The sequence below is a fragment of the Pelophylax lessonae genome, assembly GCF_965119305.1.
Source record: "Pelophylax lessonae genome assembly, chromosome: 3".
Taxonomy (NCBI): domain Eukaryota; kingdom Metazoa; phylum Chordata; class Amphibia; order Anura; family Ranidae; genus Pelophylax; species Pelophylax lessonae.
The window spans coordinates 569,900,741-569,926,120 of record NC_138770.1 but is presented as its reverse complement, the minus strand read 5'-3'; the positions used below and the strand labels follow the sequence as shown (position 1 = coordinate 569,926,120).

The following is a 25,380-nucleotide window of genomic DNA, read 5'->3' as shown; positions in this document are numbered from 1 at the left end:
AAAGCTGATAGTTTTCTGTGCAGAACTGCACTATATTTTGCACTCTCTGGTTTTAGTAAGTCCACCCCAGTACCCCCAGACAGCAGGATTGTGAAGTGACTTTTCTCTAATGCAATTAGAGCAATACAAACCGGTAATCCCTGTCCCCATTCCCTGATTGGTCTGTGAAAGAGCAACAACAAATAAATTATATCTCTTCCTGTCAGTATGTTAATTGTCAACATATCTGCAATGCATATTAGCCTGGTGTATTCCACTGAGGGTGCAGTTCAGGCTAGGAGTCCGCCCTGACTCCAGGTAATCTGCAGAAAAAAGAGAGAAAAATCTCAGCCACTGCACATCACACAAGCCCAGCCTATAATAGGAGATAACAGCCTCAGCTTAACTCCATCCAGGCCATGCCCCAACATGTTTCGGCCCACCCACGGGGCTTAGTTTTGGAGGTAAGCTTACCTAGAGCTTCATGTGTGTATGTAGATCATTATGATTTCTTAGACTTCATGTACATAGGACGTTTAAAAACATCTCCTGAACACTGGAACTTGGTAGCTAGTAACCGACAGTTAAAAATGTCTGCGTTTACATGCCGCGTTTATGCACATTTAGAGGTGTTTGCATTTAAAAGCATTTTTACATTGTAAAATGGTCAGAAATGTATCTCCATTGAAAACACCTTTAAACCAAATGCTTATCAACGCAAGTTACCACGTTTTCACGCTGTTACAAGCATTTGGCGTTTCAAATTCCAATAAACTTCCATGTAAATGCATTTCTCTTTCGCTCATTAATGGATACAGCTCCTGGTATTCATAACATTTGGCTCATACTTCCCCAATATCAGATCCGACTGAGTTGGGGAACGAGGGAGTCCTTGATATGGTGGATTCTTTTTCTGGCGCTTCGGCTGGGAAAAACCTTCCTCCCCTTGTATTGGACAGTGGTTACCACGAATGCCAGCCTGTCCGGCTAGGGAGGGGTCCTCGGCAAGCATTCTGCTCAGGGGATCTGGACGCTGGAAGAATCCAGACTACTGATCAATGTTTTGGAACCCCGAGCGATCAAACTGCGTCTGGATCATTGGACAGATCGTCTTCAGGGTTGTCCAGTGTGCGATCAATCGGACAGAGCCACGGCCGTGGCTTATGTCAATCATCAAGGGGGCACAAGAAGTGTCCTGGCGGCTCTGGAGGTAGACGGCATTTTACAGTGGGCAGAACGGTTTGTTCCAGCCCTCTCTGCCGTACACATTCCCGGGGTGGAAAATTGGCAGGCGGATTATCTCAGTCGGCAGACGATGGACCGCGGGAGTGGTCCCTTCATCCAGAGGTGTTTCATCAGCTGTGTCTCCAGAGGGGCACTCCCGAGATGGATCTGTTGGCATCTCGGCTCAACAGAAAGGTGCAGAGGTTTGTGGCTCGGCCAAGGGATCCTCAGGTGGATGCCACAGACGCGCTGTATCGTCAGTAGGTGTCACAGGGGTCAGTATCGTCTGATTTACGCCTTTTCCTCCTCTCAAGCTTTTGCCCAGACTTCTATGCTGGATCGAGGCAGAAGGGATTCCGGTCATCTTAGTGGCTCCAGACTGGCCATGCCGGGCTTGATATGCCAATCTGGTGCGGCTGGTTCCTGAAGTTCCTTGGAAGCTTCCTCTCAGGGAAGATCTTCTGTCCCAAGGACCAGTCTTCCATCCTGCTTTACAGTCTCTGGCTTTCACGGCGTGTCTGTTGAGCGCCAGGTGCTGAAGGATAGGGGTTTATCTGAGTTGGTAATTCCTACCCTGTTGATAGCTAGGAAATCTACTTCTAGGAAGATCTACCATCATATGTGGAAGACGTACATTGCGTGGTGGGAGTCTCTTGGGGTTCATCCTCACTCCTCGATGGCTCGAATCTTAACCTCCCTTCAACGGGGGTTGAACAGAAATTGGCCTTGAGTACCATCAAGAGCCAGGTATCAGCTTTAGTGGTCTTTTTCCAACGACCTTTGGCCGCACACTCCCTGGTGCGTACCTTTCTTCAGGGTATCTGGCATTTGGTTCCTCTAGTGCGGGCTCCGTTGCCGCCTTGCGATCCTAATTTGGTACTTTCAGCTCTGCAGAAGCCTCTTTTTGAAAAGATTTGGGAGATTCTCCTTACGTTGTCTCAGGTGACCTTTTTAGTGGCTATCACTTCTGCGTGCAGGGTGTCAGAACTGGCGGCGTTATCCTGTCGTTCACCTTACCTAGTTATTTGCAGGGATAAGGTGGTTCTTTGCCCCTGTCTGTCGTTCCTCCCAAAGGTTGTCTCTGATTTTCATTTAAATGAAGACATTGTGATGCCTTCCCTGTGTCCCAGGCCTAAACACCTGAAGGAAATTGCCTTGCATGCCTTGGATGTGATCCAGGTGATTAGGGTGTTGCTGGCAGCTATGGAGTCTTTCAAGAAGTCAGAACTCCTGGGCCTTCCGTCATCAAGCGTCAGTGACACAGGTTTGCAAGGCGGCCATCTGGTCATCAGTGCACACTTTTACAAAGTTTTAAAAAGTGGATGTGTTGGCATCTTTAGATGCTTCTTTTGTCCACAAGGTTTTGCAGGCTGCTGTTTAAGAGGACCTGATCCTCTTAGAGGGTGTATTGTTTTTGTTTTTTGTTTTTTCAGTTGGGCTCTGGTTGTTTAGTTGAGCCCAGTTGCCTGGTTGGCTAATGTTTAGCCTTGGAAATTTTTTGGTTGTTCCCACCCCTCATGCTTTGGGACGTCCCAATAGTTATAAAATACCAGGAGCTGTGTCCGTCATTGAGCGAAAGAGAAAATGGGATTTTTGACTTGCTGTAAAATCCAGTTCTCTGATGTTCATTGACGGACACAGCACCCACCCCTCTGTGGAGTTGTAATTCTTCTGAGACTGCTTGTTACAAAACTGAGTGGCCATAGCAGAGAGAGGGAGTATACCCCCTGGGTCTGCCCATGAGTGTAGCCAGAATTTTTTTCTGCCTAGTGTCGTACTCCTGTAGGGGGCAGTATAACCCGAAGGTTATGAATACCAGGAGCTGTATCCATCAATGAACATCAGAAAAATGGATTTTACGGTAAGTCAAAAATCCCTTTTTTTTTTTTTTTTTGCTTTAAAAAAATGCCACTAAATTCTACTGCCTTTAAACAACAATAAACGTCTCTGTGTACCTGGACAGATAAAATAACATAGAGGAGAGTTCAGTAGCTGCTGAAAAAAATGCCCAACTGCTCCTAAATGTCCGTTTATCAGCAGCAGTGTACGTGAGGCCTTAGTGGGTTTTTTTTTTTTTGTTTCAGGTTTTTTTCTTTATTTTGTTTCATAAGGAAGTTCACCGTTGCTTGTATATTTGTCCAATGCCGCCTTGAAGCTACATATAGCAAAATAATAAAAGCTACGGTCTGGTTCACACTAGTGCGAATTCAGATGCGACATGACTCGCACAGAATCATGAAAAGGGCAATCACATTGTTTTTTTTAATGGTGTCCACATCAATGCAACTCAGCACGGAACGATTTTGCCATAGGTTCCTATGCTACTTTGGTGCGATTTAGTGCAATGTTGGCTCCAAAGGAAAGGAAAGGAAGTGTGAACTTAGCCTAAGGGTTCATTCAGATGGGTGCTGACACCCATACATCCTCCCTCTGTAATTGCGCCTGCATTTGCCCTGGGCTGTGGTTCAGGTAGCCTATAAAGGTTAATTCAGATGCAGCAGATGCACGCAGCCACATGGGGAAAATTTAACATAAATTTGACATGTGAGCAGGAGCAAAAGCATAGATCCAAATGCAAAGTCTGCATTTGGATCAATGCCAGCATGTCAAATTCTGACATGCAGTTGTGTCAAGGCAGCTGCTGCATCTGGCTGCCTGCATACAGCCTAAAGCGAATGCTGGCGCAACTACAAAAGGAGCCTGCACACAGGAGGACAATGCCTGTCCGAACAAAATGTCTGAAGGTGACCGATTACAATAAATTAAGTGTTTGAGAGTAAAGCCACCCAAAGTGATAGTCTTGTTATAGGCAGATAATGGTAGTTTTCTTTTATCACTAGGAGACTTGGGTAGCTAAATTCCTCTATATTCATTTTTAGCTCTGTTCTCATCTATTGGATTCTTCATAATATAAAGCAATTTTTTTTAAAGTGGCATTTCCTGAATCACTGAGAGATACAAGAACATTTTTCTATGTGGTAATAACTCCTTCGCATCGAACAAAGTAATTAAATATCAGTTTGGGGTGGAGGGCACCTTGAATATTTTCTTGTTTGTGAATAAGCAAGTACTTCATATTGAACATATAAACAATCCTGCTCTATTTGAAGAGTTTAGCTTTAGAAGCACCTCACTAATCAACACTATTCCAGCACTTAAACATCTCCTAAAGCTGGCACAGAGCAACTCGAGGCTGCAAATAACTTACAGCTTCATCTGCTTAAAGAGAACCTAAAAAAACAGAAATATACAAAATTATTACAGATTTTTTGATGTCGCAGCACCAGGGCTCCCATACTGGTACAGAGTTAAGGCCTCTGCTGATAGGCTTTTAGCTTGTGACAATGGCATCTTAAACCATCCAGAAAAAATGGCAGGTTCATCTGAGCTGTATTTAGCCTACTTCAAACCTGCATTTGATCTGCTGTAACCACTTCCTGCTCGCAGGATAATGCGCTCTGCGCGCCCCCGGGTCCAATCACAGCTGGTCACATAGTAAACAGGAAGAGATGTTGATCGGCTTTCTTCGGTTCCTGCCTGACTGGCACGAGTAGAGGAGAGCCGATCTGCGGCTCTCCTGACAGGGGGGGGGGGGTCTGTGCTGGTAATCAGAACATTGATTACCAGTGTAGACCCTTGGGGGGTGCCACAAGAACCACCAGGGATGCCAACCCATGACCCCGGGGATGCCCACCCATGACCCCAGGGATGCCCACCATGGCCACCGGGGATGGAAATCGGGGCTCAGGGAGCCTGCCAGTGGTGACCTACCCATCAGTACTGCACCCCATGCCATCAGTGCCGCCCACCAGTGCCCATTATTGCCCACCAGTGCCGTCTATCAGTGCCACCTATCAATGCCCATCAATGCCGCATATCAGTGCTACCTATCAGTCCCACATATCAGTGCCTATCAGTGCTGCATATTAGTGCCACCCCATCAGTGCCTCCTCATCAATGCTCATCAGTGCAGAAAAAATGTATTTATTTACAAAATGTTATAACATAAACAAAAAAAACTTTTTTTTTTCAAACTTTTTTTTTTTTTTTATTTATTGGTAAAGCAAAAAAGAAAATCCTTGCCGTGATCAAATACCACCAAAAGAAAGCTCTATTTTTGGGGGGAAAATGAGGCATTCATCCTAGCACTGCACAGAATAATGCATGACCTTGGTAGTCTAAGAACTGGCACTTCCTGTGAAGAAACTTTGTATACCACAATCCCTGTTCTCAATCTAGCATTGGTAGAGGTGGAAGCTAAATAGTACTTTGATATAATACAGACACAAACAGGCAAATCAATTAAAAGAGAAATCACAATACTAAAAGAGCTGTGTTTTCATCACATTAGCACTCCCATGTTTGGGATGTAGCACAGAGGAAATGTTGAGGCATGGGCTGGACACTGTGTGACCTGGGGCAAGAAATTGCCTGTTCCTTTTAACGAATAAGACAAGCTTAGGTGAATGAATATATGACACTACAAACTGCAACCACAACATGTAAATCAGGGGGGCCCAACCTTTTGAACAGTGAGGGTCACTTAAGCGACTTGGTAACTGGTCGCAGGCCACAATGAGGGGAGCAGGCGAATGAAAGGTCCATGTCCACTCTGCATATGCAAAGCAGGCATGGACATGGCACTAATGCTCTGGGATGGCGGGTCGGCAACCTGCGTTCTGGGCTTGCCAACCAGCCATCCCAGAGCAGGAGGTCACGGGCCACATCAGAGGACTCTCTGCAGGCCACTTGCTGGGCACCCCTGATGTGAACCAATCATTACAAGTGAAGGCCAGAAAAATGCACAGGGAATACAACTATACTAATACCAAGTTAAAACAACAAAAAAACTAAAAAGTGTACCATGCCTTTAAGCGGGCTTTGCATCCTCTTAGACTTGTATGGGCATGAAAAACCCATTTGACATGAGCAAAAGCCTGCTGACACAAGAATGCAGCTGTAAAATCTGAGACCTGTACTTCCATCCCGAATTCCTGTTCCTGATCAGGCATTCATTTATTAGTTAAGGAATCATAAAATTAAAGCCCCTTAACCTGCACCTTAAAAAGAAAAAAAAACAATGTGGCAATGGTAGCTCTCATATTTTATCCTGACAGATTCCCATATTGATTACAAAGACATAGTTGTTTAGCTTTTGTTAGGATATGAAACCCAGCATAAGCAAAAAGCTCTTTTTAACTGTACCAACCTTATGTTTTACAGGTAATAATGTGTCCATTACTATTGACGTGGATCCAAGGCACCCCACAATGCTTCCGGAATGCTACTTCCTTGGAGCTGGCCATGGTGTGATACTATTTAAAACATCCCTTTTGTGATTGCATGTGTGCTAATGTAAATCAAAGGCATTTAGGCCTTTTTACATATGTGACTTAAAGTTATACTTTTTTAAGTTTTGAATAGAGTAAAGTAAGGTTACAACCTCCATCTGTTTTTCCACTTAATTTTGTTGTCATGGAGGCACAACAGAAACTGAGAAATCCCCTCTTAGATAGATGTCATCAAAACGGGTGTCCCCTTTAGATTATTTGCCCTCTTTCTCTGTTCTGGAGATAACCAACACATTTTGCATCTCCTAGTACCTTTCTGTCCTGGTGGCCATGGTCGCAAGAATAGGCAGAAAAAGCTTTTCCCCCCAGTAAGGTCGCAGACAGCAAGAAAAACCTGATAGAAAATCCAACCCTTATAAACCTTACCCAAATAAAAAATAACTCTGAATGTAGATACATTTTATTATCTAATGAGTTGATAAATAATTAGTATGTTTCTACAAGTAATTTAGATGTGATTTGTCATCATAACGGTATTTGACATTATTTTCAGTGGTACAACCTTTAAAAGAAAAACTCAACTGCAATATAGATTTATGGTAAGTAAAAAAATTGTGGTTTGTTAAACTTTTTTTAAAGTATCTCCTACTTCCCTAAAGATAACAGCCCAGCACCCCAGGGGTAAACGTGGGTGGGCTTCCTGCTATTTTTTGGCCAAATGAGGAAAAAAAATAAAAATTGCTCTTCTCCATTAAAACACCGCTCATCTATTGCCAGAACAAAACTTTGGTAGAAATCAATCTAGCATTAAATAGGGAAAGTGAATCTCATTTAGATTTAATATTTAGTTATTTACCCTATCAAAGTGAGGGATTGGGGATCCAAACTTGGTGAAGTGAATTGCATGTGTGGATTGGGAATGTTGCAGATACAGTGGATTTTGAGAAATTTGTTAGGCTTTATTAAAAAGAAACCATAATATTTTCTTAAAACCAAGTGTAGTATGCAGACATCACTAACCTTCCTTTCCTTGTTGTCAAACACTGTCCTAATAGCAGTCCTAATATCCAACAGAGTGTAGCCTTGCAACCCAAAGCAGACATCCATATGCTGCTTTTTGTATTGTATCATTCTTTACTTTTATAAAGTGGACCTGTTTATTTTGATTCTAGGGATCCAGAAGTTGGATTGCTGCAAAATCTAAAAGATGTGCTAGAAATAGAATTTCCATCAAGAACTGATTTTGACAAATCTGTAAGTTTTTTTTCCAAGTTTTTACCTTTAGTTTTAAAGTTGATATCATAATACTAGCAAAAATGTACCTATTTGTTGAATGGAAAGCTTGAATGGATAGTGGAATTTGCCATTTTTCTTAATAATAAGGTAACAACCCTTCAAATATTTTCCTTTGAAAACATACAATTTGGATTATTTTAATGGCTGTGTGTTGAGTTATTTTGAGGGGACAGCAAATTTACACTGTTATACAAGCTGGGCACTCTCTGCTTTATATTAGCAAAGTAGCAAAGTGTCATTTCTTCAGTGTTGTCACATGAAAAGATAGAATAAAATATTTACAAAAATGTGAGGGGTGTACTCGCTTTCGTGAGATACTGTAGATGCCACTAGACCTCTGAAGTTATGTTGTGATATCTGGCACCAAGCCGTCAGTAGCAGATCCTTTTAAATCCTGAAAGTTGCAAGGTAGGACCCCCTTGAATCAAGCCTGTTTTTCCAGCACCTCCCATGTGTGCTCAATTGGATTGAGATCTGGTGAATTTGGAGGCCACATCAACACCTCCAACTTGTTGTTGTGGTCCTCAAACCACTCTTGAACCATTTTTGCAGTGTAGCAGGGTGCATTATCCTACTAAAAGAGACCACTGGCATCAAAAAATGCCAGTTCCAGGGTGTGCAACAATGTTTAGGTAGGTGGTATGTGTCAAGTAACATCCAAATGAATGGCAGAACCCAAGGTTTTCCAGCCCAACATTGTCCAAGGCATCACACTGTCTACGCCAGTTTGCCTTCTTCCTCCCTTAGTCTGCATCCTGATGCCATCACTTCCTCAGGTAAGCAAAGCACACCTGTCCATCCACACGATGTGAAGGAAAACTTTATTCTTAAGACCAGGTTCCCATCTTCCATTGCTTCACGGTTCAGTGTTGATGCTCACGTGCCGATTGTAGGCGCTTTTTGGCTGTGGACATGGGTCAGCCTGCGCACCCTGACCGTTCTGCGACCATGCAGCTCCATACACAAGAATCTGTGATGCCCATTTTCTTTCTGCTTTCAACACATGAACTTCAGGGGCAACATGTTTCCTTGTTGCCTAATATATCCCACGGACTTTCAGATGCCATTGTAATGAGAAAATTGTATTAATTTAACCTGTCAATGGGCAAAAAATGATGGTTGTGTACGTGAGTCCTAAAGCTTTCTGAAAAAAAAATGGAGCAGGAATAATAATTGGTGCTAGTGCTACCCCAAATCACATTTTTTAAAGGTAAAGTAATGTGTTTTTTTTTTCTTTTTTTAACCTAACAAGATAGAAAGTCCCTAGATTGTTTTTACAGTCATACTTTTTAACCCTTTACCCTATACTTTTTTTTTCATTATTTCATATCTTCCCCCTCAATGTACCTTAAAGAGGAACTCCACCCAAAAGGGGAAGTTCCACTTTAAGGACTCGTCCCCTACTCTTCTTGCACAATTGGCACTTTTGAGGAGCGGGGGGCAGGTACCCGCTTTTGGCAAGTACCTGCTTCCCACTTCTGTTCCGAGCGCCACAGCGTTTCGCAATAGAATTTCCTTCCTCCCTCCCTCTGCAGTTTTTTGGGAAACTGACAGGTCCCATAAGACTGCATCCACCTTTTTTAATGCTCAGCGCAACTTGCGCATGCGCAGTGGGCACCCGGCTGTGAAGCCGCAAGCTGTCACAGCCGGGTGCCCATAGTGAAGATGCACGAGCCGCCGAGGGAGGACAGAGGATGAAGACAGCTGGGCTGAGTGCACCACTGGACCATGAGACAGGTGAGTGGCTGTGAGCAGCTGCACTTTTTATAGCTGCTGACTTTTTTTTTTTGACAGGTGGCTGGAACTCCACTTAAATTTGGACTTGCTCATGCCAAAATCATTCTAAAACCATTATTGTATATTTAAGTTGTGTACTGTGTAACAAACAGCAGAGTGTACTGTGCAAGAATGATAATATAGTAATAAATCGCATGCAAGACGAAAAAAATAATTTTTTTCTTCAACCATTATCTTTAAATGCTCAATATTTACCTAATCTATCACACTTCAAAGTTATTTCTGAAGTCTCACTATTTTTATTAAGAATTTAGAAACCTGCAATTTTCCAGGGCACTCTACTTTCAGAGCACTTAAAGTCCAGATTGCAAAAGAACAAAGTGTACTGAGATCTGGTTCTACCCCAGGGGCTGTCAGTAGCACATGTAATTTTAAAGTATCTGTATTATGGCTGGCAATAATCATAAGTTTACTTTAACTCTTTCTCAATATAAGACAGCCTGGATGTACTATACTTCTGACTAGCTGTGCATGCAGTGGGTACAGTTGTGCCTTAAAGTGTTTGTAAAATTTTTTGCTTAATTTTTTTCAATTAAAATAATGAATATGTTATACTTACCTGCTCTCTGCAGTAATGTTGCACAGAGCAGCCTTGAACCTCCTCTTTTCGGGTTTCCCGACAGCGCTCTGGGCTTTTCTTTTTTTCTGTGCACCACCATAGGTAGCTGTTTCCCATGGGAGCACACTTGCGGGCTCACTCCTGAGCCGGGCTGTGTGTGTCGTTACACACACAGCGCAGCTCAGCCACACTCTCTGTTCACAGGATTTTATTGACAACAGCAGGAGCCGATGGCTTCCACTGCAGGGGGTATTTGTATCACCCCCCCACCACCCCCATATACTTACCTGAGCTTGATTTAGAAGATCCAGTGCTCCAAACGGGCACAGTGCTGGATCTTCTAGATCAGGCTTAGGTAAGTATACGGGGGGTGGATGAGGGGGGTCGATACAAATACAGAGATTTTTTTACCTTAATGCAGGAAATGCATTTAAGGTAAAAATTTCCAAGTATTTGGCACAACTTTAAATGCAAAGAATAATATTTAATATCAGATAAATAGATGTGTGGTCAGACAGATTTTTTTTAACAAACCCCATTTATTTCTTGTCCATTGAGAGATGCAAATTCAGAAAACAATTGGAGTATACTGGCATCTAAAGGAAGTTAGGACACTGGGAAACAGAAGACCTGTAAGCCAGCCCCCATACAACCCCTCCTTTATATAGCATGCCTCGGTTTTTTTGCTAGTATCTTAGGAGATTAGATGCCTCTTTTCCGCTTGGTTGAAGAAGAGCCTAGGTAATTTATTTTTTGGACTACTGACTTCATGAAATATTTTGTTTTGGTGACATCAGTGGAGATTCATTGGTAACACTGCTGTTTAAACAACCATTTGGATCAGCACTTCTTCAACCTATTTTTGGAGGTCGTACCCAGACCGTGATGGAATAGATGTGCAGGGGTAGTCTGGAATGTGACCACAGGGCTTTGCGTCACGGTGCTTTCCAGAACAAAGTGCACTGTGTTGGTTAACTGCTGTGCCTTCCAGGTCCAGAGCCATCGCACATCCCTAAGTGTGATCCTGTCTGATGTTGCTTTGTGAATAAGGGCGTTTATGCTAAAGCACCAAGAGCAACCTCACTGCTTGCACTGTTGGATGTTAATTTAAAATTTGTGCAACTTTCTGTTTTTTACCACTGTGAGGTTTAAGACTGAGGGACAAAGTGCTGTGTCATCCAAGGGGTTGTCATGCCCTTGCTGCTCTGATCGCCATTTTGTTCCACTGCCCACCTACAGAGATCTTGTCACCTCCAACCAGCTAAAACCTTCATTAGCACCAGATGCATAGGATTGTGAGCACCTGATTCCTTGCCTCACATTGGGCCTAGATGTTTTACTGCTGCGCGGACCCAACATGACTTTGCTAAAACACAGAGAGGACAGACCTGCTGCCATGGGTGATATCGGTCCTTACTCCCTTTTCCTATGTCCACAAGGACCTTCATGTCCACTTAGGATTTTGTTTGAGCTCAGCTGCTGGGGCACTGCCTGCAGAGACTAAGTGCAGCATGGCACTGTCCCTTGCAGAGATGGTCATTGACCCTCTTGAGCCTTTCGACCCTGTCACCATATCTGACTCTGATTCAGAGTCCTGACAGTCTATCTCTGAAAATGATGTATGAGATTTTTCCTTTTTTCATTTGTAGGCTCACATGACTGATTAAGCACACTTGCGCAATACACGTTATTGACTCTGTTGACATTCAGCTACACATGGTTTTAAATTAATATTAGCAGCAAATTGTGTCTGCATCAGCACTTCTAGACTGTTTTCCAGCTACTTATAGATGTGTAAGGTCAGCCATAGACAATTAGGTCTGTCAGTAGGGTTGACAAGTGGTGAGAGGTCTGGCTTGCTCAAATCTTTGTACTACAGGGACCCTCTATAATCGTATGTATGTTCCAGGTAATGTTGATCTAGGTAGGTTTTGTAAATTTCACTTCCTCGGGTGTACCTTCCCTACTGGGTATAAATTGATGAATCCCCCTCCTCAAGAAGGCACATGTACAATCATGCCAATGAAGATCTAAATGATTTAGAGAAGGATTGGGAGAAAGTGCTGTGGTCAGATGAGTCCAAAATTGACCTCTTTGGCATTAAGTCTACTTGCTGTGTTTGGAGGTAGAAAAATGCTATGACCATGACCCTAAGAACACCATCCCTACAGTCAAGCACAGAGGTGGAAACATTATGCCTTGGGTCTGTTTCTCTGCTACATGTACAGGCTGACTTTACCGCATTGAGGGGCCAATGGATGTGGCCATGTATTGTAAAATCTTGGATGAGAACCTTCTTCCCTTAGCCAGTACACTGAAGATGGTTTGTGAATGGGTCTTCCAGCATGACAATGACACAAAACATACTGCCAAGGCACCAAAGGCGTTGATCAAGAAGAAGCACATTAGGGTCATGGAGTGGTCTATCTAGTCAGTCTTCAAACCCTAATCCTATAGAAGATTTATGGATGGAGCTGAAACTTCGAGTTGCCAAAAGACAACCAAGAAACCTTAAGGATTTTGAGAAGATCTGTAAAGAAGAGTGGACCAAAATCCCTTCTGAGATGTGTGCAAACCTGGTCACCAACTACAAGAAACATATAAGGCCCCTTTCACACTTATGCGACGCAATTTTACCGTGATTTTGACGCGACTTTGCCACAATTTTGAGCAATGGATCAGGGCTATATAGCTCAAAACGCATTAAAATCATGCCAAAGTAGTGCAGGAACTACTTTGAAGTCGGTGCGACTTCAAAACGCACTGATATGAATGGGGCTCATTGAAAATAATGGAAAACGACTTGTCATGCGATTTTGCGGTCCAAAATCACGGGACAAGTCGCACTAGTGTGAAACGGGCCTTACTTCTGTGCTTGCCAACAAGGGTTTCTCGACCAAGTACCAAGTCATGTTTTGCTTTGAGATCAAATACCCATTTTACTCACTGAACTTCAACTTAATTTATAACATTTGTTTTATGTGTTTTTCTGGATTTTTGGTTGATATTCTGTCTCTTTCATAAAAATACACCTATGATAAAAATTATAGACCCTTCATTTCTTTGTAAGTGGGCAAATGTACAAAATCAGCAGGGGATCAAATAATTATTTTCCCCACTATATGTATGTATGTATGTAAGTATGTGTATATATATATATATATGTATATATATATATATATATATATATATATATATTTAATTACAATCTGCTCCACCTTTCTTAGCACTCTCCTTAACACTCTCCTAGGTGGAACTTTTTTTTTACCTGCAAAAGGATTTGCATTTCTGTCCATTCAGTGCTACACAGCTCCATCTAACTGCAAGGAGAAAGACACCATTTAAAAAATAGATGTAATTATTTATTAATGAACACCGCTTAATTTGTGCCTTTTTATAGCCGCCTGGAATTTAGCCTTATCAAAAAATAATAGTTCTTATCCTGTTATGCTTTACTGTTTTTCTAGATAGCACTGCATATACAAAGCAGTCTAGAAGTGAGATTTTTTTTTTTTTTTTTTTTTAAATAGACATAACTGGAATTGACATACGTAGTACTTACAATTACTCTAACACTTTTATATGCAAAACATTTTTGATGGCATTTTCTATTATTGGGAATTTCGAAATTTGCTTGGTTATAAGGAGCTTGAATGTCAGCTACTTAAACAACATATCAGTAGACATCTGCCCTCATTCTGTTACTGCTCCACAACGCATACAATCCCAAATCATGTTGAGACTGTGTAAGCTGATAAACCCCTTCTAACTCCTCTGCTCCCTAATTTTTCCCATTAGGAAATTTCTACACACTTGTCAATATGTGTTGTCCGCACTGATTTTGATTATACTGCAGTTCTCCTAAAAATCTTAATGCACAAATCAATATTGTGAAATCTCAATGTAAATAACCAAGCAAAAGTAATTGTTTTCGGCCACCACAATAAGATGTTCTGATTGGCTTCTTGCTGTGTCTATCAATACTTGTGCAGTTGAACCCCTTTCATGGAAAACAAAATTCACGTCTCTTGAAGCCCTACTATACTGGAAATCATGGGGTCAATTCACCAACCTACAGGGATCATGTTAAATGTTCTGTATTTTATCACAGGATAATTTTCTCATAAAAATGTTCAATTGAAATACATAAATACTGTAGAGCTGCACAATATTGGTAAATATACAGTGTGTGTGTGTGTGTGTGTGTATGTGTATATATAAATATATTTCTATACACTGCTCAAAAAAGTAAAGGAACACTTTTTAATCAGAGTATAGCCTCAAGTCAAATATTGTTCTGGGATATTGATGTGGTCAGTTAAGCAGCCAAGGGGGTTGTTAATCAGTTTCAGCTGTTTTGTTGTCAATGAAATTAGCAACAGGTGCACTAGATGGGCAGCAATGAGGCGACTTCCAAAACAGGAATGGTTTTAGCGATAAAGGCCACTGACATTTTTTTTCCCTACTCCTCTTTTCTGACTGTTTTCCACTAGTTTAGCATTTGGCTTGGGTCATTGTCCCTACTGGTAGCATGAGGCGATACCTGGACCCTATAGAGGTTGCATTGGCAGTCCAACTCCTCCAGGATGGCACATCAATAGGTGCCATTGCTAGAAGGTTTGCCGTGTCTCCCAGCCCAGTCTCAAGAGCATGGAGGAGATTCCAGGAGACAGGCAGTTACTCTAGGAGAGCTGAACAGGGTCATAGAAGGTCCTTAACCCATCAGCAGGACCGATATCTGCTCCTTTGTGCAAGGTGGAACAGGATGAGTACTGCCAGAGCCTTACAAAATGACCTCCAGCAGGCCCCTGGTGTGACTGTCTCCAACAAAACAATCAGAAACAGACTTCATAAGGGTGGCCTGAGGGCCCAACGTCCTCTAGTGGGCCCTGTGCTCGCTGCCCAGAACTGTGGCGCTCAATTGGCATTTACCATTAAACACCAGAACTGGCAGGTGCTTGCACCGTGTGCTTTTTACAGATGAGAGCAGGTTCATCCTGAGCACATGTGACTGACGTGAAAGGGTCTATATAAGCAATGGAGAATGTTATGCTGCCTGTAACATCGTTCAGCATGACTGGTTTGGTGGTGGGTAAGTGATGGTCTGGGGAGGCATATCCATTGAGGGATGCACAGACCTCTACAGGCTAGACAATGGCACCCTGACTGTCATTAGGTATTGGGATAAAATCCTTGGACCCATTGTCAGACCCTACACTGGTGCGGTGGGTCCTGGGTTCCTCCTGTTGCTCAACAATGCCCGGCCTCGTGGCGAGAGTATGCAGCCAGTTCCTGGAGGATGAAGGAATTGATACCATTGAATGGCCCCCAGGCTCGTCTGACCTAAATCCAATAGAACACCTCTGGGACATTATGTTTTGGTCCTTCCGTCGCTGCCAGGTTGCACCTCAGTCTGTTCAGAAGCTTAGGAATGCCCTGGTCCAGATCTGGGAGGAAATACCCTTGTACACCATCTGTCGTCTCATTAGGAGCATGCCCTGACGTTGCCAGACATGCATACAAGCATGTGGGGGCCATACAAACTACTGAGTACCATTTTGAGTTGCTGCAATTAAATTTTAGCAAAATGGACTAGCCATCGAGCACCAAAATTGGTAAGTGCTTGCACCGTGTGCTTTTCATAGATGAGAGCAGGTTCACCCTGAGCACATGTAAAAGACGTGAAAGGGTCTATATAAGCCATGGAGAACGTTATGCTGTCTGTAACATCGTTCAGCATGACCGGTTTGGTGGTGGGTCAGTGATGGTCTGGGGAGGCATCTCCATTGAGTGACGCACAGACTTCAGAAGTGTTTTTGCAAAATTTAGCCGTGCATGGATGTTTTTCTTTGTAAGAAAAAAAAGGCTTCCGTCTTACCACTCTCCCCCATAGCCCAGACAAATGAACAATAAGGGAGATTGTTGTCACATGTACCACACAGCCAGTACTTGCCAAATAGTCCTACAGCTCCTTTAATGCTGCTGTAGTCCTCTTGGCAGCCTCCCTGATCAGTTTTCTTCTCGTCATTTTGTCAATTTTTGAGGGACGTCCAGTTCTTGGTAATGTCACTGTTGTGCCATAATTTCTGCACTTGATGATGACTGTCTTCACTGTGTTCCATGGTATATCTAATGCCTTGGAAATTCTTTTGTATCCTTCTCCTGATACCTTTTAACAATGAGATCCTCCCCCCACCTCCAAAAGGTATTTTACATCACAGAAACCTGACATTTTAATAGGGGTGAGGGGTGTGTAGACTTTTTATATCAACCATATATGTAATTTTGTTTTTCTTTTTTTGAGCAATATTTGTATATACAGTGTGTGTGTGTGTGTGTGTGTGTGTGTGTGTGTGTGTGTGTGTGTGTGTGTGTGTGTACAAATATATATAAAGCACCAGCAGGGGAACCAAGAAGAGGAGGGTCGGGGAGGTTCTGTGCAAACCACTGCACAGAGCCCATAAGTATAACATGTTTATTATAAAAAAAAATGCAAACCTTTAATAATAAATACACAAAAAAGAGGTTAGCGCTAGGTGCTAATATTAACCCCAGACATCACACATAAAAACAATATTAGTCAATCGTACAATATATAGTCTCTCTATAGTGTCACCACTATTAAAGTGCATTACAAACAATATATCAAATTAAGTAAACCACATCTATAATAAATTATTTGTAAGGTATTTGATCACCTCCTGCATTTTTTTTTTTTTTTGTGCTATAAACAAAAAAAGACCGATCGTTTTGGAAAAAACAAAAAACAATATTTTTTACTTTCTGCTATAAAACACATCCAATAAAAAAATATCAATCAAATTAAAAATCAAATTTCTTCATTGATTTAGGTCAATATGTATTCTGATACATGTTTTTGGTAAATTCCATTAGCATATATTGATTGTTTTGCGCAAAAGTTATTGCGTCTGCAAACTATGAAATAGATTAATGGAATTTTTTTTTTCTAGTAACTGCGGGAATCAGTGATTTTTAGCTGGACTGCGACATTGTGGCGAACAAATCTGACACTAAGTGACACTTTTTGGGGAGCAATGACACCGATACTGTGATCCGTGTTAAAAAAAAAAAAAATTGCACTGTCACTGTATAAATAACACTGGCAGGGAAGGGGTTAACATAAGGGGCGATCAAAGGGTTAAGTGTGCTCCTAGGGAGCACTTTCTAACTGTGATGGGAATGCTGTGACTGGAGGAACAGGAGATCCGTGTTTCTGCTTAGCAGAAACACAAGATCTCTAATTTCCTTCCTCACAGGACGACAATCTGCTTTGTTTACATAGGCAGACCATCACTCTGCCTTGGCTCCCGCTGTGTTCAATCACAGTGGGAGGAGGTTGCCTGTGGCACGCACACAGCCCAGACCTCGTGCACGAAATCACGTATATGTACGTGATTTAACACAGCTGGGCCATCCTGCCGCAGTAAATATGGAACTGGTTAATACAGTACAGGCAGTCCCTGGGTTACAAACAAGATAGATTCAGTTTGTTCTTAAAGCGGAGTTCCGGCCTCAAAAACAACTTTGGCCACTCCGCTTGCTGAAAATCACCTCCCAATTTTTTTTTTTCATTTACTTACCTTGTTTTTTAAATATACTTACATTCCTTCCACTTCCTCCCTCTGCGGCCGCGGCCCGCGCCGTCTCTTTCTGCTTGCATTGACTCCTGGGAGCTGAACGCCATCGCTCCCAAGAGTCAATGTGCCTGCACCGGCCCTGTTCGTCACTTCCGGTGCAGGCGCGTTATCCCTGCTGAACAGCTTCTGGGGATGCCCAGAAGCTGTGCAGGGATGACGCACCTGCACCGGAATTGACGACTGCCGGTGCACGGCATTCTGGTACCGAAGAGGACACAGAAGAGGACGCTCCAGCTTCAGCTGCCCACACCTGAGATGGCAGCGCTGGACAATAAATTTTCAAGGTAAGTATTTCTTCTAAAAGATAAGTGAAACTGGGGACAGTTCAGAGTCTTATCATTGCTGCAATGCACTAGCCCTGACTGTCCCGGGGGTATTTTTATCTAAAAAAAAATTTTGAGGCCGGAACTCCGCTTTAAGTTGAATTTGTATGTAATTTGGAACAGGTACATATTTTTGGTAATTTTTGATTTTTGGATAGTATAAGGAAGGGTTAACATCCCTGTAACGTTTGTTTTGCTGTCTGTGCTCCTGTTCAGAAGATTTCACCTCACTTTCTGTCCCTATGACAACTGGATTTTGAAAATTTTGGGTTGTTGTGGAAATAAGGATTGGTGATAAAACTTCAGTGGAGACACCTTTTTCCCATGAGAACTCTTACAGGAGTAAATTTCCCTTCCTAGGGGTAGATTTCCTCTTACATTCTGTTGTCTCCCTCCATTTGTAAGTAGGAGTTGTATGTAAGACGGATTTTTGTGATTTAGGGGACTGCTTGTACACCAAATTAAAGTTTTATGTTTATGTATATGAAAACTATTTAGGTAAACAATTTAGAGTTATGATTAAGGTAACCAAAACCTACCGATGCTACTAAATTTGATCAGAGCGTCCAGATTTCAGTGGACTTTGGTTAGAGTAAAATACTAGTTTGCGATAAGGGTTTTGGGCCAGTGGAAGTGCATACTGTAGGTAGCGGACTAAAAATGATATGCCAATATCACATTGTCCTAAATATAAATAAGTTACTCCTACATTGTCATTACAGGCTGTAGAAAATCAGTTGAGCGTATTCTTTGTTATATTGTTTGCAATCCAGTGAGCTTTATTTAAAAAATGAATGTAGAATCATTGGAAAAAAAAAAAAAAAGTAGAATCAGCCAGGAGATTAATTTCCAAACAGCCAAAGTGCATTATTCATTTATACACATATTAGGAATGTGAGGAGTCAAGAATCATTTTGCGCCTCATGGGCTTTTATCGGTACCAAACACAGAGCGGCACAGAACGAATGTGGACTCTTGACGCCACAACTCCTGTTATGGTTTCATGAGTATTTCATATTTTGTACATTACACTGTGTTTTCCTCGTACGACAACAAGCAGATTTAAATTCAATTTATAAATAAAGCTTCCCGGATTTTATACAGCATTACAAAGAGTTTTAGATGATTTTCTGTATTGAGGAACCAGCGTAGAAAATTGCTGTGCTTCGTGCAAAGACATAGTTTCAGATTCCACTGTGTCCATCAGAAAAGCTCTTCTTTCTCTCATGTTCGTTCATATCAGGATCAGCGTGGATAGAAAATGTTTTCCTGTATATAGAAAAGTAATTCTTTATGCTGTCCTGCTCTGCCTTGCATCCCATCAGGTCATAAAGGTGAGAGATGGGCTAAAGAGTCATGTAAACCTGCTGGCAAATGTCATCCCATTTTTTGCCCATGAAGAAATCGGAAACCATGTTCTATTTATTCCTTGGGGCCCTTTCACACGGGCAGACTGATCGTGCCTTCCAGTCTCCTCCATGGAGCGGTGGGTGTCAATGGACGTGTCTGTGGACACCTGCTGACATCTGATCCGATCCTAAAAACAGACAGATGGGGGGTCAGATTGGATGGCAGTCGGGTGTAAATAGACAGGCAGTCTGTTTACATCTGACCGCCCATAGAGGAGAGCAGGCTGTGTCTGTGTCCACTCTGCATAAGCGAAGCGGACATGGACCAGCCATGCCTCTGCTCAATGGGGGTCAGAGGACAGATCCTTCGCTGAGCAAGCAGACTTCTAGTGGAGACAAATAGCAAAAATACTCAGATGTCCACTAATACCCGCTGAGCAGGCAGACTCAAACGGAACCCGCCCGATGTGTAAGGAGCCCTACATCTGCTTAGTGGACTAAATCTGGCTATGCATATACAGTATAATAATGTTCATTGGACAGCACATATCATCATGAACACATATCAAAACATCGGTATTTGAAAATGGATAAGGATGCTCCAGACAGCATGAGGAGAGGGGCTTTATGTCGCTTTTATCAAGGAATCTATTGAAGTTTTATATTGCACCATGGGCAAAAAAGTCATTTTTTAATAGTATGATGCCAAAAACAAATTAAAAACATTTTTTCTTCAAATGTCCCTAACCTCTTAACCACTCATAGTCCTGAAAGTGGAACTACACTGCATCTGAGCACCACAAACCAAAAATGCTAATTAATTCATTTTTAATATTCAAAGCCAACTTCCCTATCCATCCATGTCTCCATGCTTTATTTTGCTGAGAAATCACTTTGATAAACAACCCCCTAGCATTTCTGGCTATGGCCATCCTGAGTAAGAGCATATGAGCTCTGGAAACCATGGATTGACAACTGTCTTCCGATAGGCTTTGATGAATCTCTTGTACTAGCTTGACCTGTGGTTACCGACTCCCTGATGGCTTTGTCGATCTGAACCACATCAGTGGCCCGGGACTCCCTCCGGGCACCCTTCCTCTCCCGCATAACCCCCCCCCCCCCCACTGTTTTGCCCTTCCTCTCCCCCCCGTCCTTCTTGCCCCTCTTACTCCCTTCTTTCCCCCCCCCTCCCCTTGTTGCCTCGAGTTGGCCGCTACCTAATTTGTTTCCCTATTGTGGCTGGACCACAAACTTTTGCTGCACTACGGCCTCCCTTTTTGCCCTACCCCCAGCCGCCCCTGTGCACTGTGTTTATTCCTTGTACCTGTATTCCGGGCGCCCAGCTTGCCCCTTTCCTATTCCTTAACCTGATTGTTATGCTACTACTTGCTGTTCATGATGTCATTTTGACGTGTATTCATCTGTTATGCACCACTGTTACCTATTGGTATTGTTTTGTACTACATTCCTTCTGCCTTAATAAAAACCGTTTGAACAGAGTAAGAGCATATGATTCATGTAGCATTTAGTTCCTGGAATCCATCTGTTCTTAACTCCGGCATGCAGGCCGGAGGGTGTGCTTAGCTGAGAAAGCCTTTCCTCCCCTCCTGAAGACTCCTGGGATGTATGACATAATTTGCCTAGAAACCAGGAAGTAACTGAATAAATGTGAAAAAAAAAAAAATGTAAAACAAGTAAATATGATATACTTTCTATTTACTAATGCTAGCCGCATATGGCTTAAAACTAGTTAATGTTGATTAAGAGAGTGAAGTTATACATTAATGTGAATCAAACCTACTACTAAAACCATACCAGACAAAATAAAAGGTATAGAGATGGACACTGCCTCCATATATTCAGTGTCTCATTGGCTAATCAGTAGGCTCAAATGCTATCACATGGGGGGGGGGGGGGGGACTGTTGAGCCTTGTTAAGGTTTTCACTTTAGAAAGTGAAAACATAGAGAGGAACTGTGGATGTCTCTGCTGGACATTGAGGCTACAGCTTCTTTGCCTGGCATGGACAAAATACAGGTTGGCTTTAACTCAAAGTGATTTTAAAGGTAACATTTTTAAAATGGCAAATATGTTATACTTACCTGTTCTGTGAAGCGGTTTTGCATAGAGCAGCCCCAATCCTCCTCTTCTCGGTCCATGCCAGCAATTTCTTTGCCCAGAGTTCAACTTTAACGTGTTTGTAAACCCAGCATTTCATTTCATGATATGTGTCTGCTGTACCATGTACTTGTATGAAAAAGTAACCTGTTCTCTTTGTATTGCTTCCTTTGTGGGAAATCCCTGGCGTCCCTACCAGTCTCTCTGCGTTTCTATTAAAAACTTACCACACTAAGCAGGAGAACGCAGCGTTGTCAGTTCTCTATCTCTGCTGGGAACTCAGGCTGCTCTCCTCCAATGATCAAATTTGTCTTGACACGCCCTCCCCCCCCCCACCCAGCCTTTTACTGGGAAGATCAGTGTGCTGCAGCTTCTCCTCCCCCAGCTCTTATGCAGCTGAGAACAGAGAGAATGTGATCACTTATAAAAAATAATAAAAGGAAAAAACAAGCTATTTATAATGTGTTTTTTTTAATTTTTTTTTTTTTATATCTATACACAAATGTTTTGCCTTTTATTTCTATTTTAAACTCAATGGGGTATTTTACAGGGTGAGGGTTTTCAATCACTTTTTTTTTTTTTTTTTAAAGAAATGTGTTTTTCTCTTATTCCTTCAGGACTTTAGTATGGAATGTGGAATATGCTATGCGTACAGACTGGACTCTGCCATTCCAGACCAGGTGTGTGATGATCCGCACTGCGGGCAGCCCTTTCACCAAGCCTGTCTATACGAGGTAAGAATTTGGTATTGCTTAGACTAGAACTTTGTAGCTGGAACTAATCAGGGTGATGACACTTCATAAAAGAAAAGATGCTGTGTATTAATTGTCTCTCTATCCAGGAACCATCATTGAACTGAACAACTTAAGCACAGCTTGATCAAACAGGAAAAGAATAATGTCCTTACCCCCCTTTCCTATTGCTCATAGCGTATACTCATCAGGACATGTGACATGTTGGCACATCCTGACAAGTGTAATCAGCATCTTTCTGGGAATGTGCACTTAAGGCACGCAGTCTAGCTCTGAGATTGGGCTGTTATAAACATCTGCAGATTGTGGAACGTTTCCAGCAAGCCATTAACAGTAGTGACCACTGTCATTAAACATACAGATCACATGAGAAAGCCAGGCAGCACAGTGGCTAAGTGGTTAGCACTCTTGTCTTACTACGCTGGCTTATTTGGATATCTGATGAGTTTTTCTTTAGTGCCTGTAAAGGCGTCTTTTACACACTTTAGCTTGCTCCTACAAGCCAATTTGGGTGTGGAGCTTGTGTCTGTATTGTTGGGATAGGGGCGCTAGACAATAAACCTATGTGTGCACAAGAATAAAAGAAAATGGTATATGCGTTTTAGAAATGTCTTGCAGCGTATGTACACTTTGCATACATTATTTCCAGTTTACATTTTCTGCTCCTGTTCAAACATCATTGTTCTCATAAGCGAATAGGGGAGCACTGAGTGGCACTGTCCAAATCATCCAGATACAGTGGTCACTGTTCATAGGAAGGAAGAGCTTGGTGAGATTGATGAATGCTCATCAGAGTACAGAGAATTCCTCTTGAAGGCAAACATAATTGAAACCCAGCTGATTGGATTGTTGCCTTGTTACTAAACAATAATGCCTAATCATATGCAAGGCTGCCATTTATCTGGGAAATTCCACTTAGATGTGTGTTACATAGGTAGCAACGATTAGACTTTAGTAATAGCTATATTATTAAAGAAATCAAGTGTTTGGGTATATGACTGTAATCTTAGATAAAGATGAGCAAAGTTTTCTCAGGTTGGTATCTCCATGTAAAAACAGCGTCCTTTTCAGCAGTCTGACCTACCCCTTGCTTAATCATCACACATGAGCAAGGAGTGTAAGAGCCGCTGTTTGCAGAGCTGTAGCACTGACTTAGTGGGTTTGGGTATGTATGTGTGTCACTGTACAATTTTGGCATCAGCTGAGATGAATGAATGAACTTATGTGTGCAACCCAGCAAAAAAAAAAAAAAAAATGGCCAAAGATTGGGAACCCATAGGAAGAGCAGTCGAAGAGGTCAGCGGCCAATGTGGGCACTCCGGGACTTGATTGCTGGAGTGGAGGTGTGTAAAGTTCCACCATAAAGCACAGCTCCAGCCAAAATATTGTTTAAGTGAAGAGTGGTTATTTCTCAGAAATCAAAAACAACTGTCCGTAGTAAGAAAATGTATCTTGTGAACAGCAGCACTCAAAATCACCAAATACCAGTGCGCTAAAAATATATACAGCACCATAAACGTAAATTAAGAGTCTGTGATCAAACAAAACTTCATTTCAACATAGATAAAAATCAGTGATCAAGTCCATCAACCAAATTGTGCTTTAAAAGCAATTATATCCTCGTGTTCTCCCACCACTGTTAAACTCTGCCTCTTACCACTAATTTAGACCTCCAAATTATACGTAGGTTTAAAGGCACTCAATCCACATCAGAGGGATACTGCAACAACCATTGGTAGCAGAGAACTTCAGTGTACATCAGTGGACTCTTATTCAGGCACCTCCTTGCCTCATATCATATTTTTTGATGTTTACACATATTGCAATACATGTTTAAGCTGGCCAACTGTGTCAAAGTAACCCCTCTTATGGCCAGTCCTACACTGCTCTGCCACTGTAAATACTACGGTGGACACAATGCCAACATGGGGCATACAGACACAAGGTGGGGTATAGCTACTAGGTTCACGTCGGCTCACTGACCTGCGTTGCAGCAGAGACAAGATATATCTGTGCTCAAATCCTAATAGCTTGTACACGCATTTAAACTATCAGGTGCTGAAGGAGTGTGACCACATGTTAACACTACACATTCTGGATGGACCATCTGCACACTGCTATACACCCTTTTCAGCAAACTATGCAATGAAAAAGGGATTTGAGCACTGGTATATCTTGTCTCTGGTGCAACACAGGTCAGTAACCTGACCTGAACCTAGTAGCTCTCCCTTACCCTGTGTCTGTATGCCCCATGTTGGCATTGTGTCCCCCGTAGCCTTTGCGGTGGCAGAGCAGTGTAGGACTGGCCGTAAGAAGGATTGTGTTGATGTAGATGGCCAGCTAAAACATGTATTACAAAATGTGTGAACTAAAAATCCATGTGTGCTGTGTGCATCAGCCCCCTAATACTTACCTGAGCCCCATCTCAATCCAGCGATGTTGCATGAGAGACTGACTTGGCTGTCCAGGATTGGCTGAGACACAGTGGCGGGTGCCATTGGTGCCTGCTGTTGTCATTCACAGTCAGTGAGCCAATGAGGAGAGGGAAAGAGGCCGAACGACAGCTCAGTGTCTGAATGGACACACAGATCAGCGGTTCTGTTCGGGTGCCCCATAGCAAGCTGCTTGCCATGGGGGCACTAAGCGGGAGGGAGGGGCCAGGAGTGCCGACGAGGGACCGAGAAGAGGAGGATCTGGGCTGCTCTGTGCAAAACCAGAGCACAGAGCAGGTAAGTATAACATGTTTAACCAAAAAAAAAAAAAAAATGAGACTTTAGTATCACGTTAAACAGACAGTGCTACAAATAAGTGGTATAAGAGCGATTACTTGCATCTGTTGGTTTTTTATTTTTGTCTGTACCCATGTTCGGGGTTTTTTTTACTACTGGTCAAGACAGATCACCTTTTGTTTTTGTTTTTTTTGTTTTTTAAGCAAATGTTACACTAAAAAAGAAATGGTTCCTGTTCCTTTAAAGCAGGGGTGGGGAACCTTTTTTCTGCCAAGGGCCATTTGGGTATTTATAAAATCATTCGGG

At 42.3% G+C, this 25,380-nt stretch overlaps 1 protein-coding gene across 1 annotated transcript in view; it reads left to right on the top strand.

The window, feature by feature from the left end:
- Positions 1–25,380, top strand: part of FANCL (FA complementation group L) — a 158,573-nt gene that overhangs the window by 120,155 nt on the left and 13,038 nt on the right. The window contains exons 9-12 of the mRNA XM_082251229.1: positions 6,427–6,510; positions 7,048–7,093; positions 7,667–7,748; positions 22,211–22,327. Of these exons, the coding sequence (XP_082107355.1) occupies positions 6,427–6,510; positions 7,048–7,093; positions 7,667–7,748; positions 22,211–22,327 (329 nt within the window). The remainder of the gene's footprint in view (positions 1–6,426; positions 6,511–7,047; positions 7,094–7,666; positions 7,749–22,210; positions 22,328–25,380) is intronic.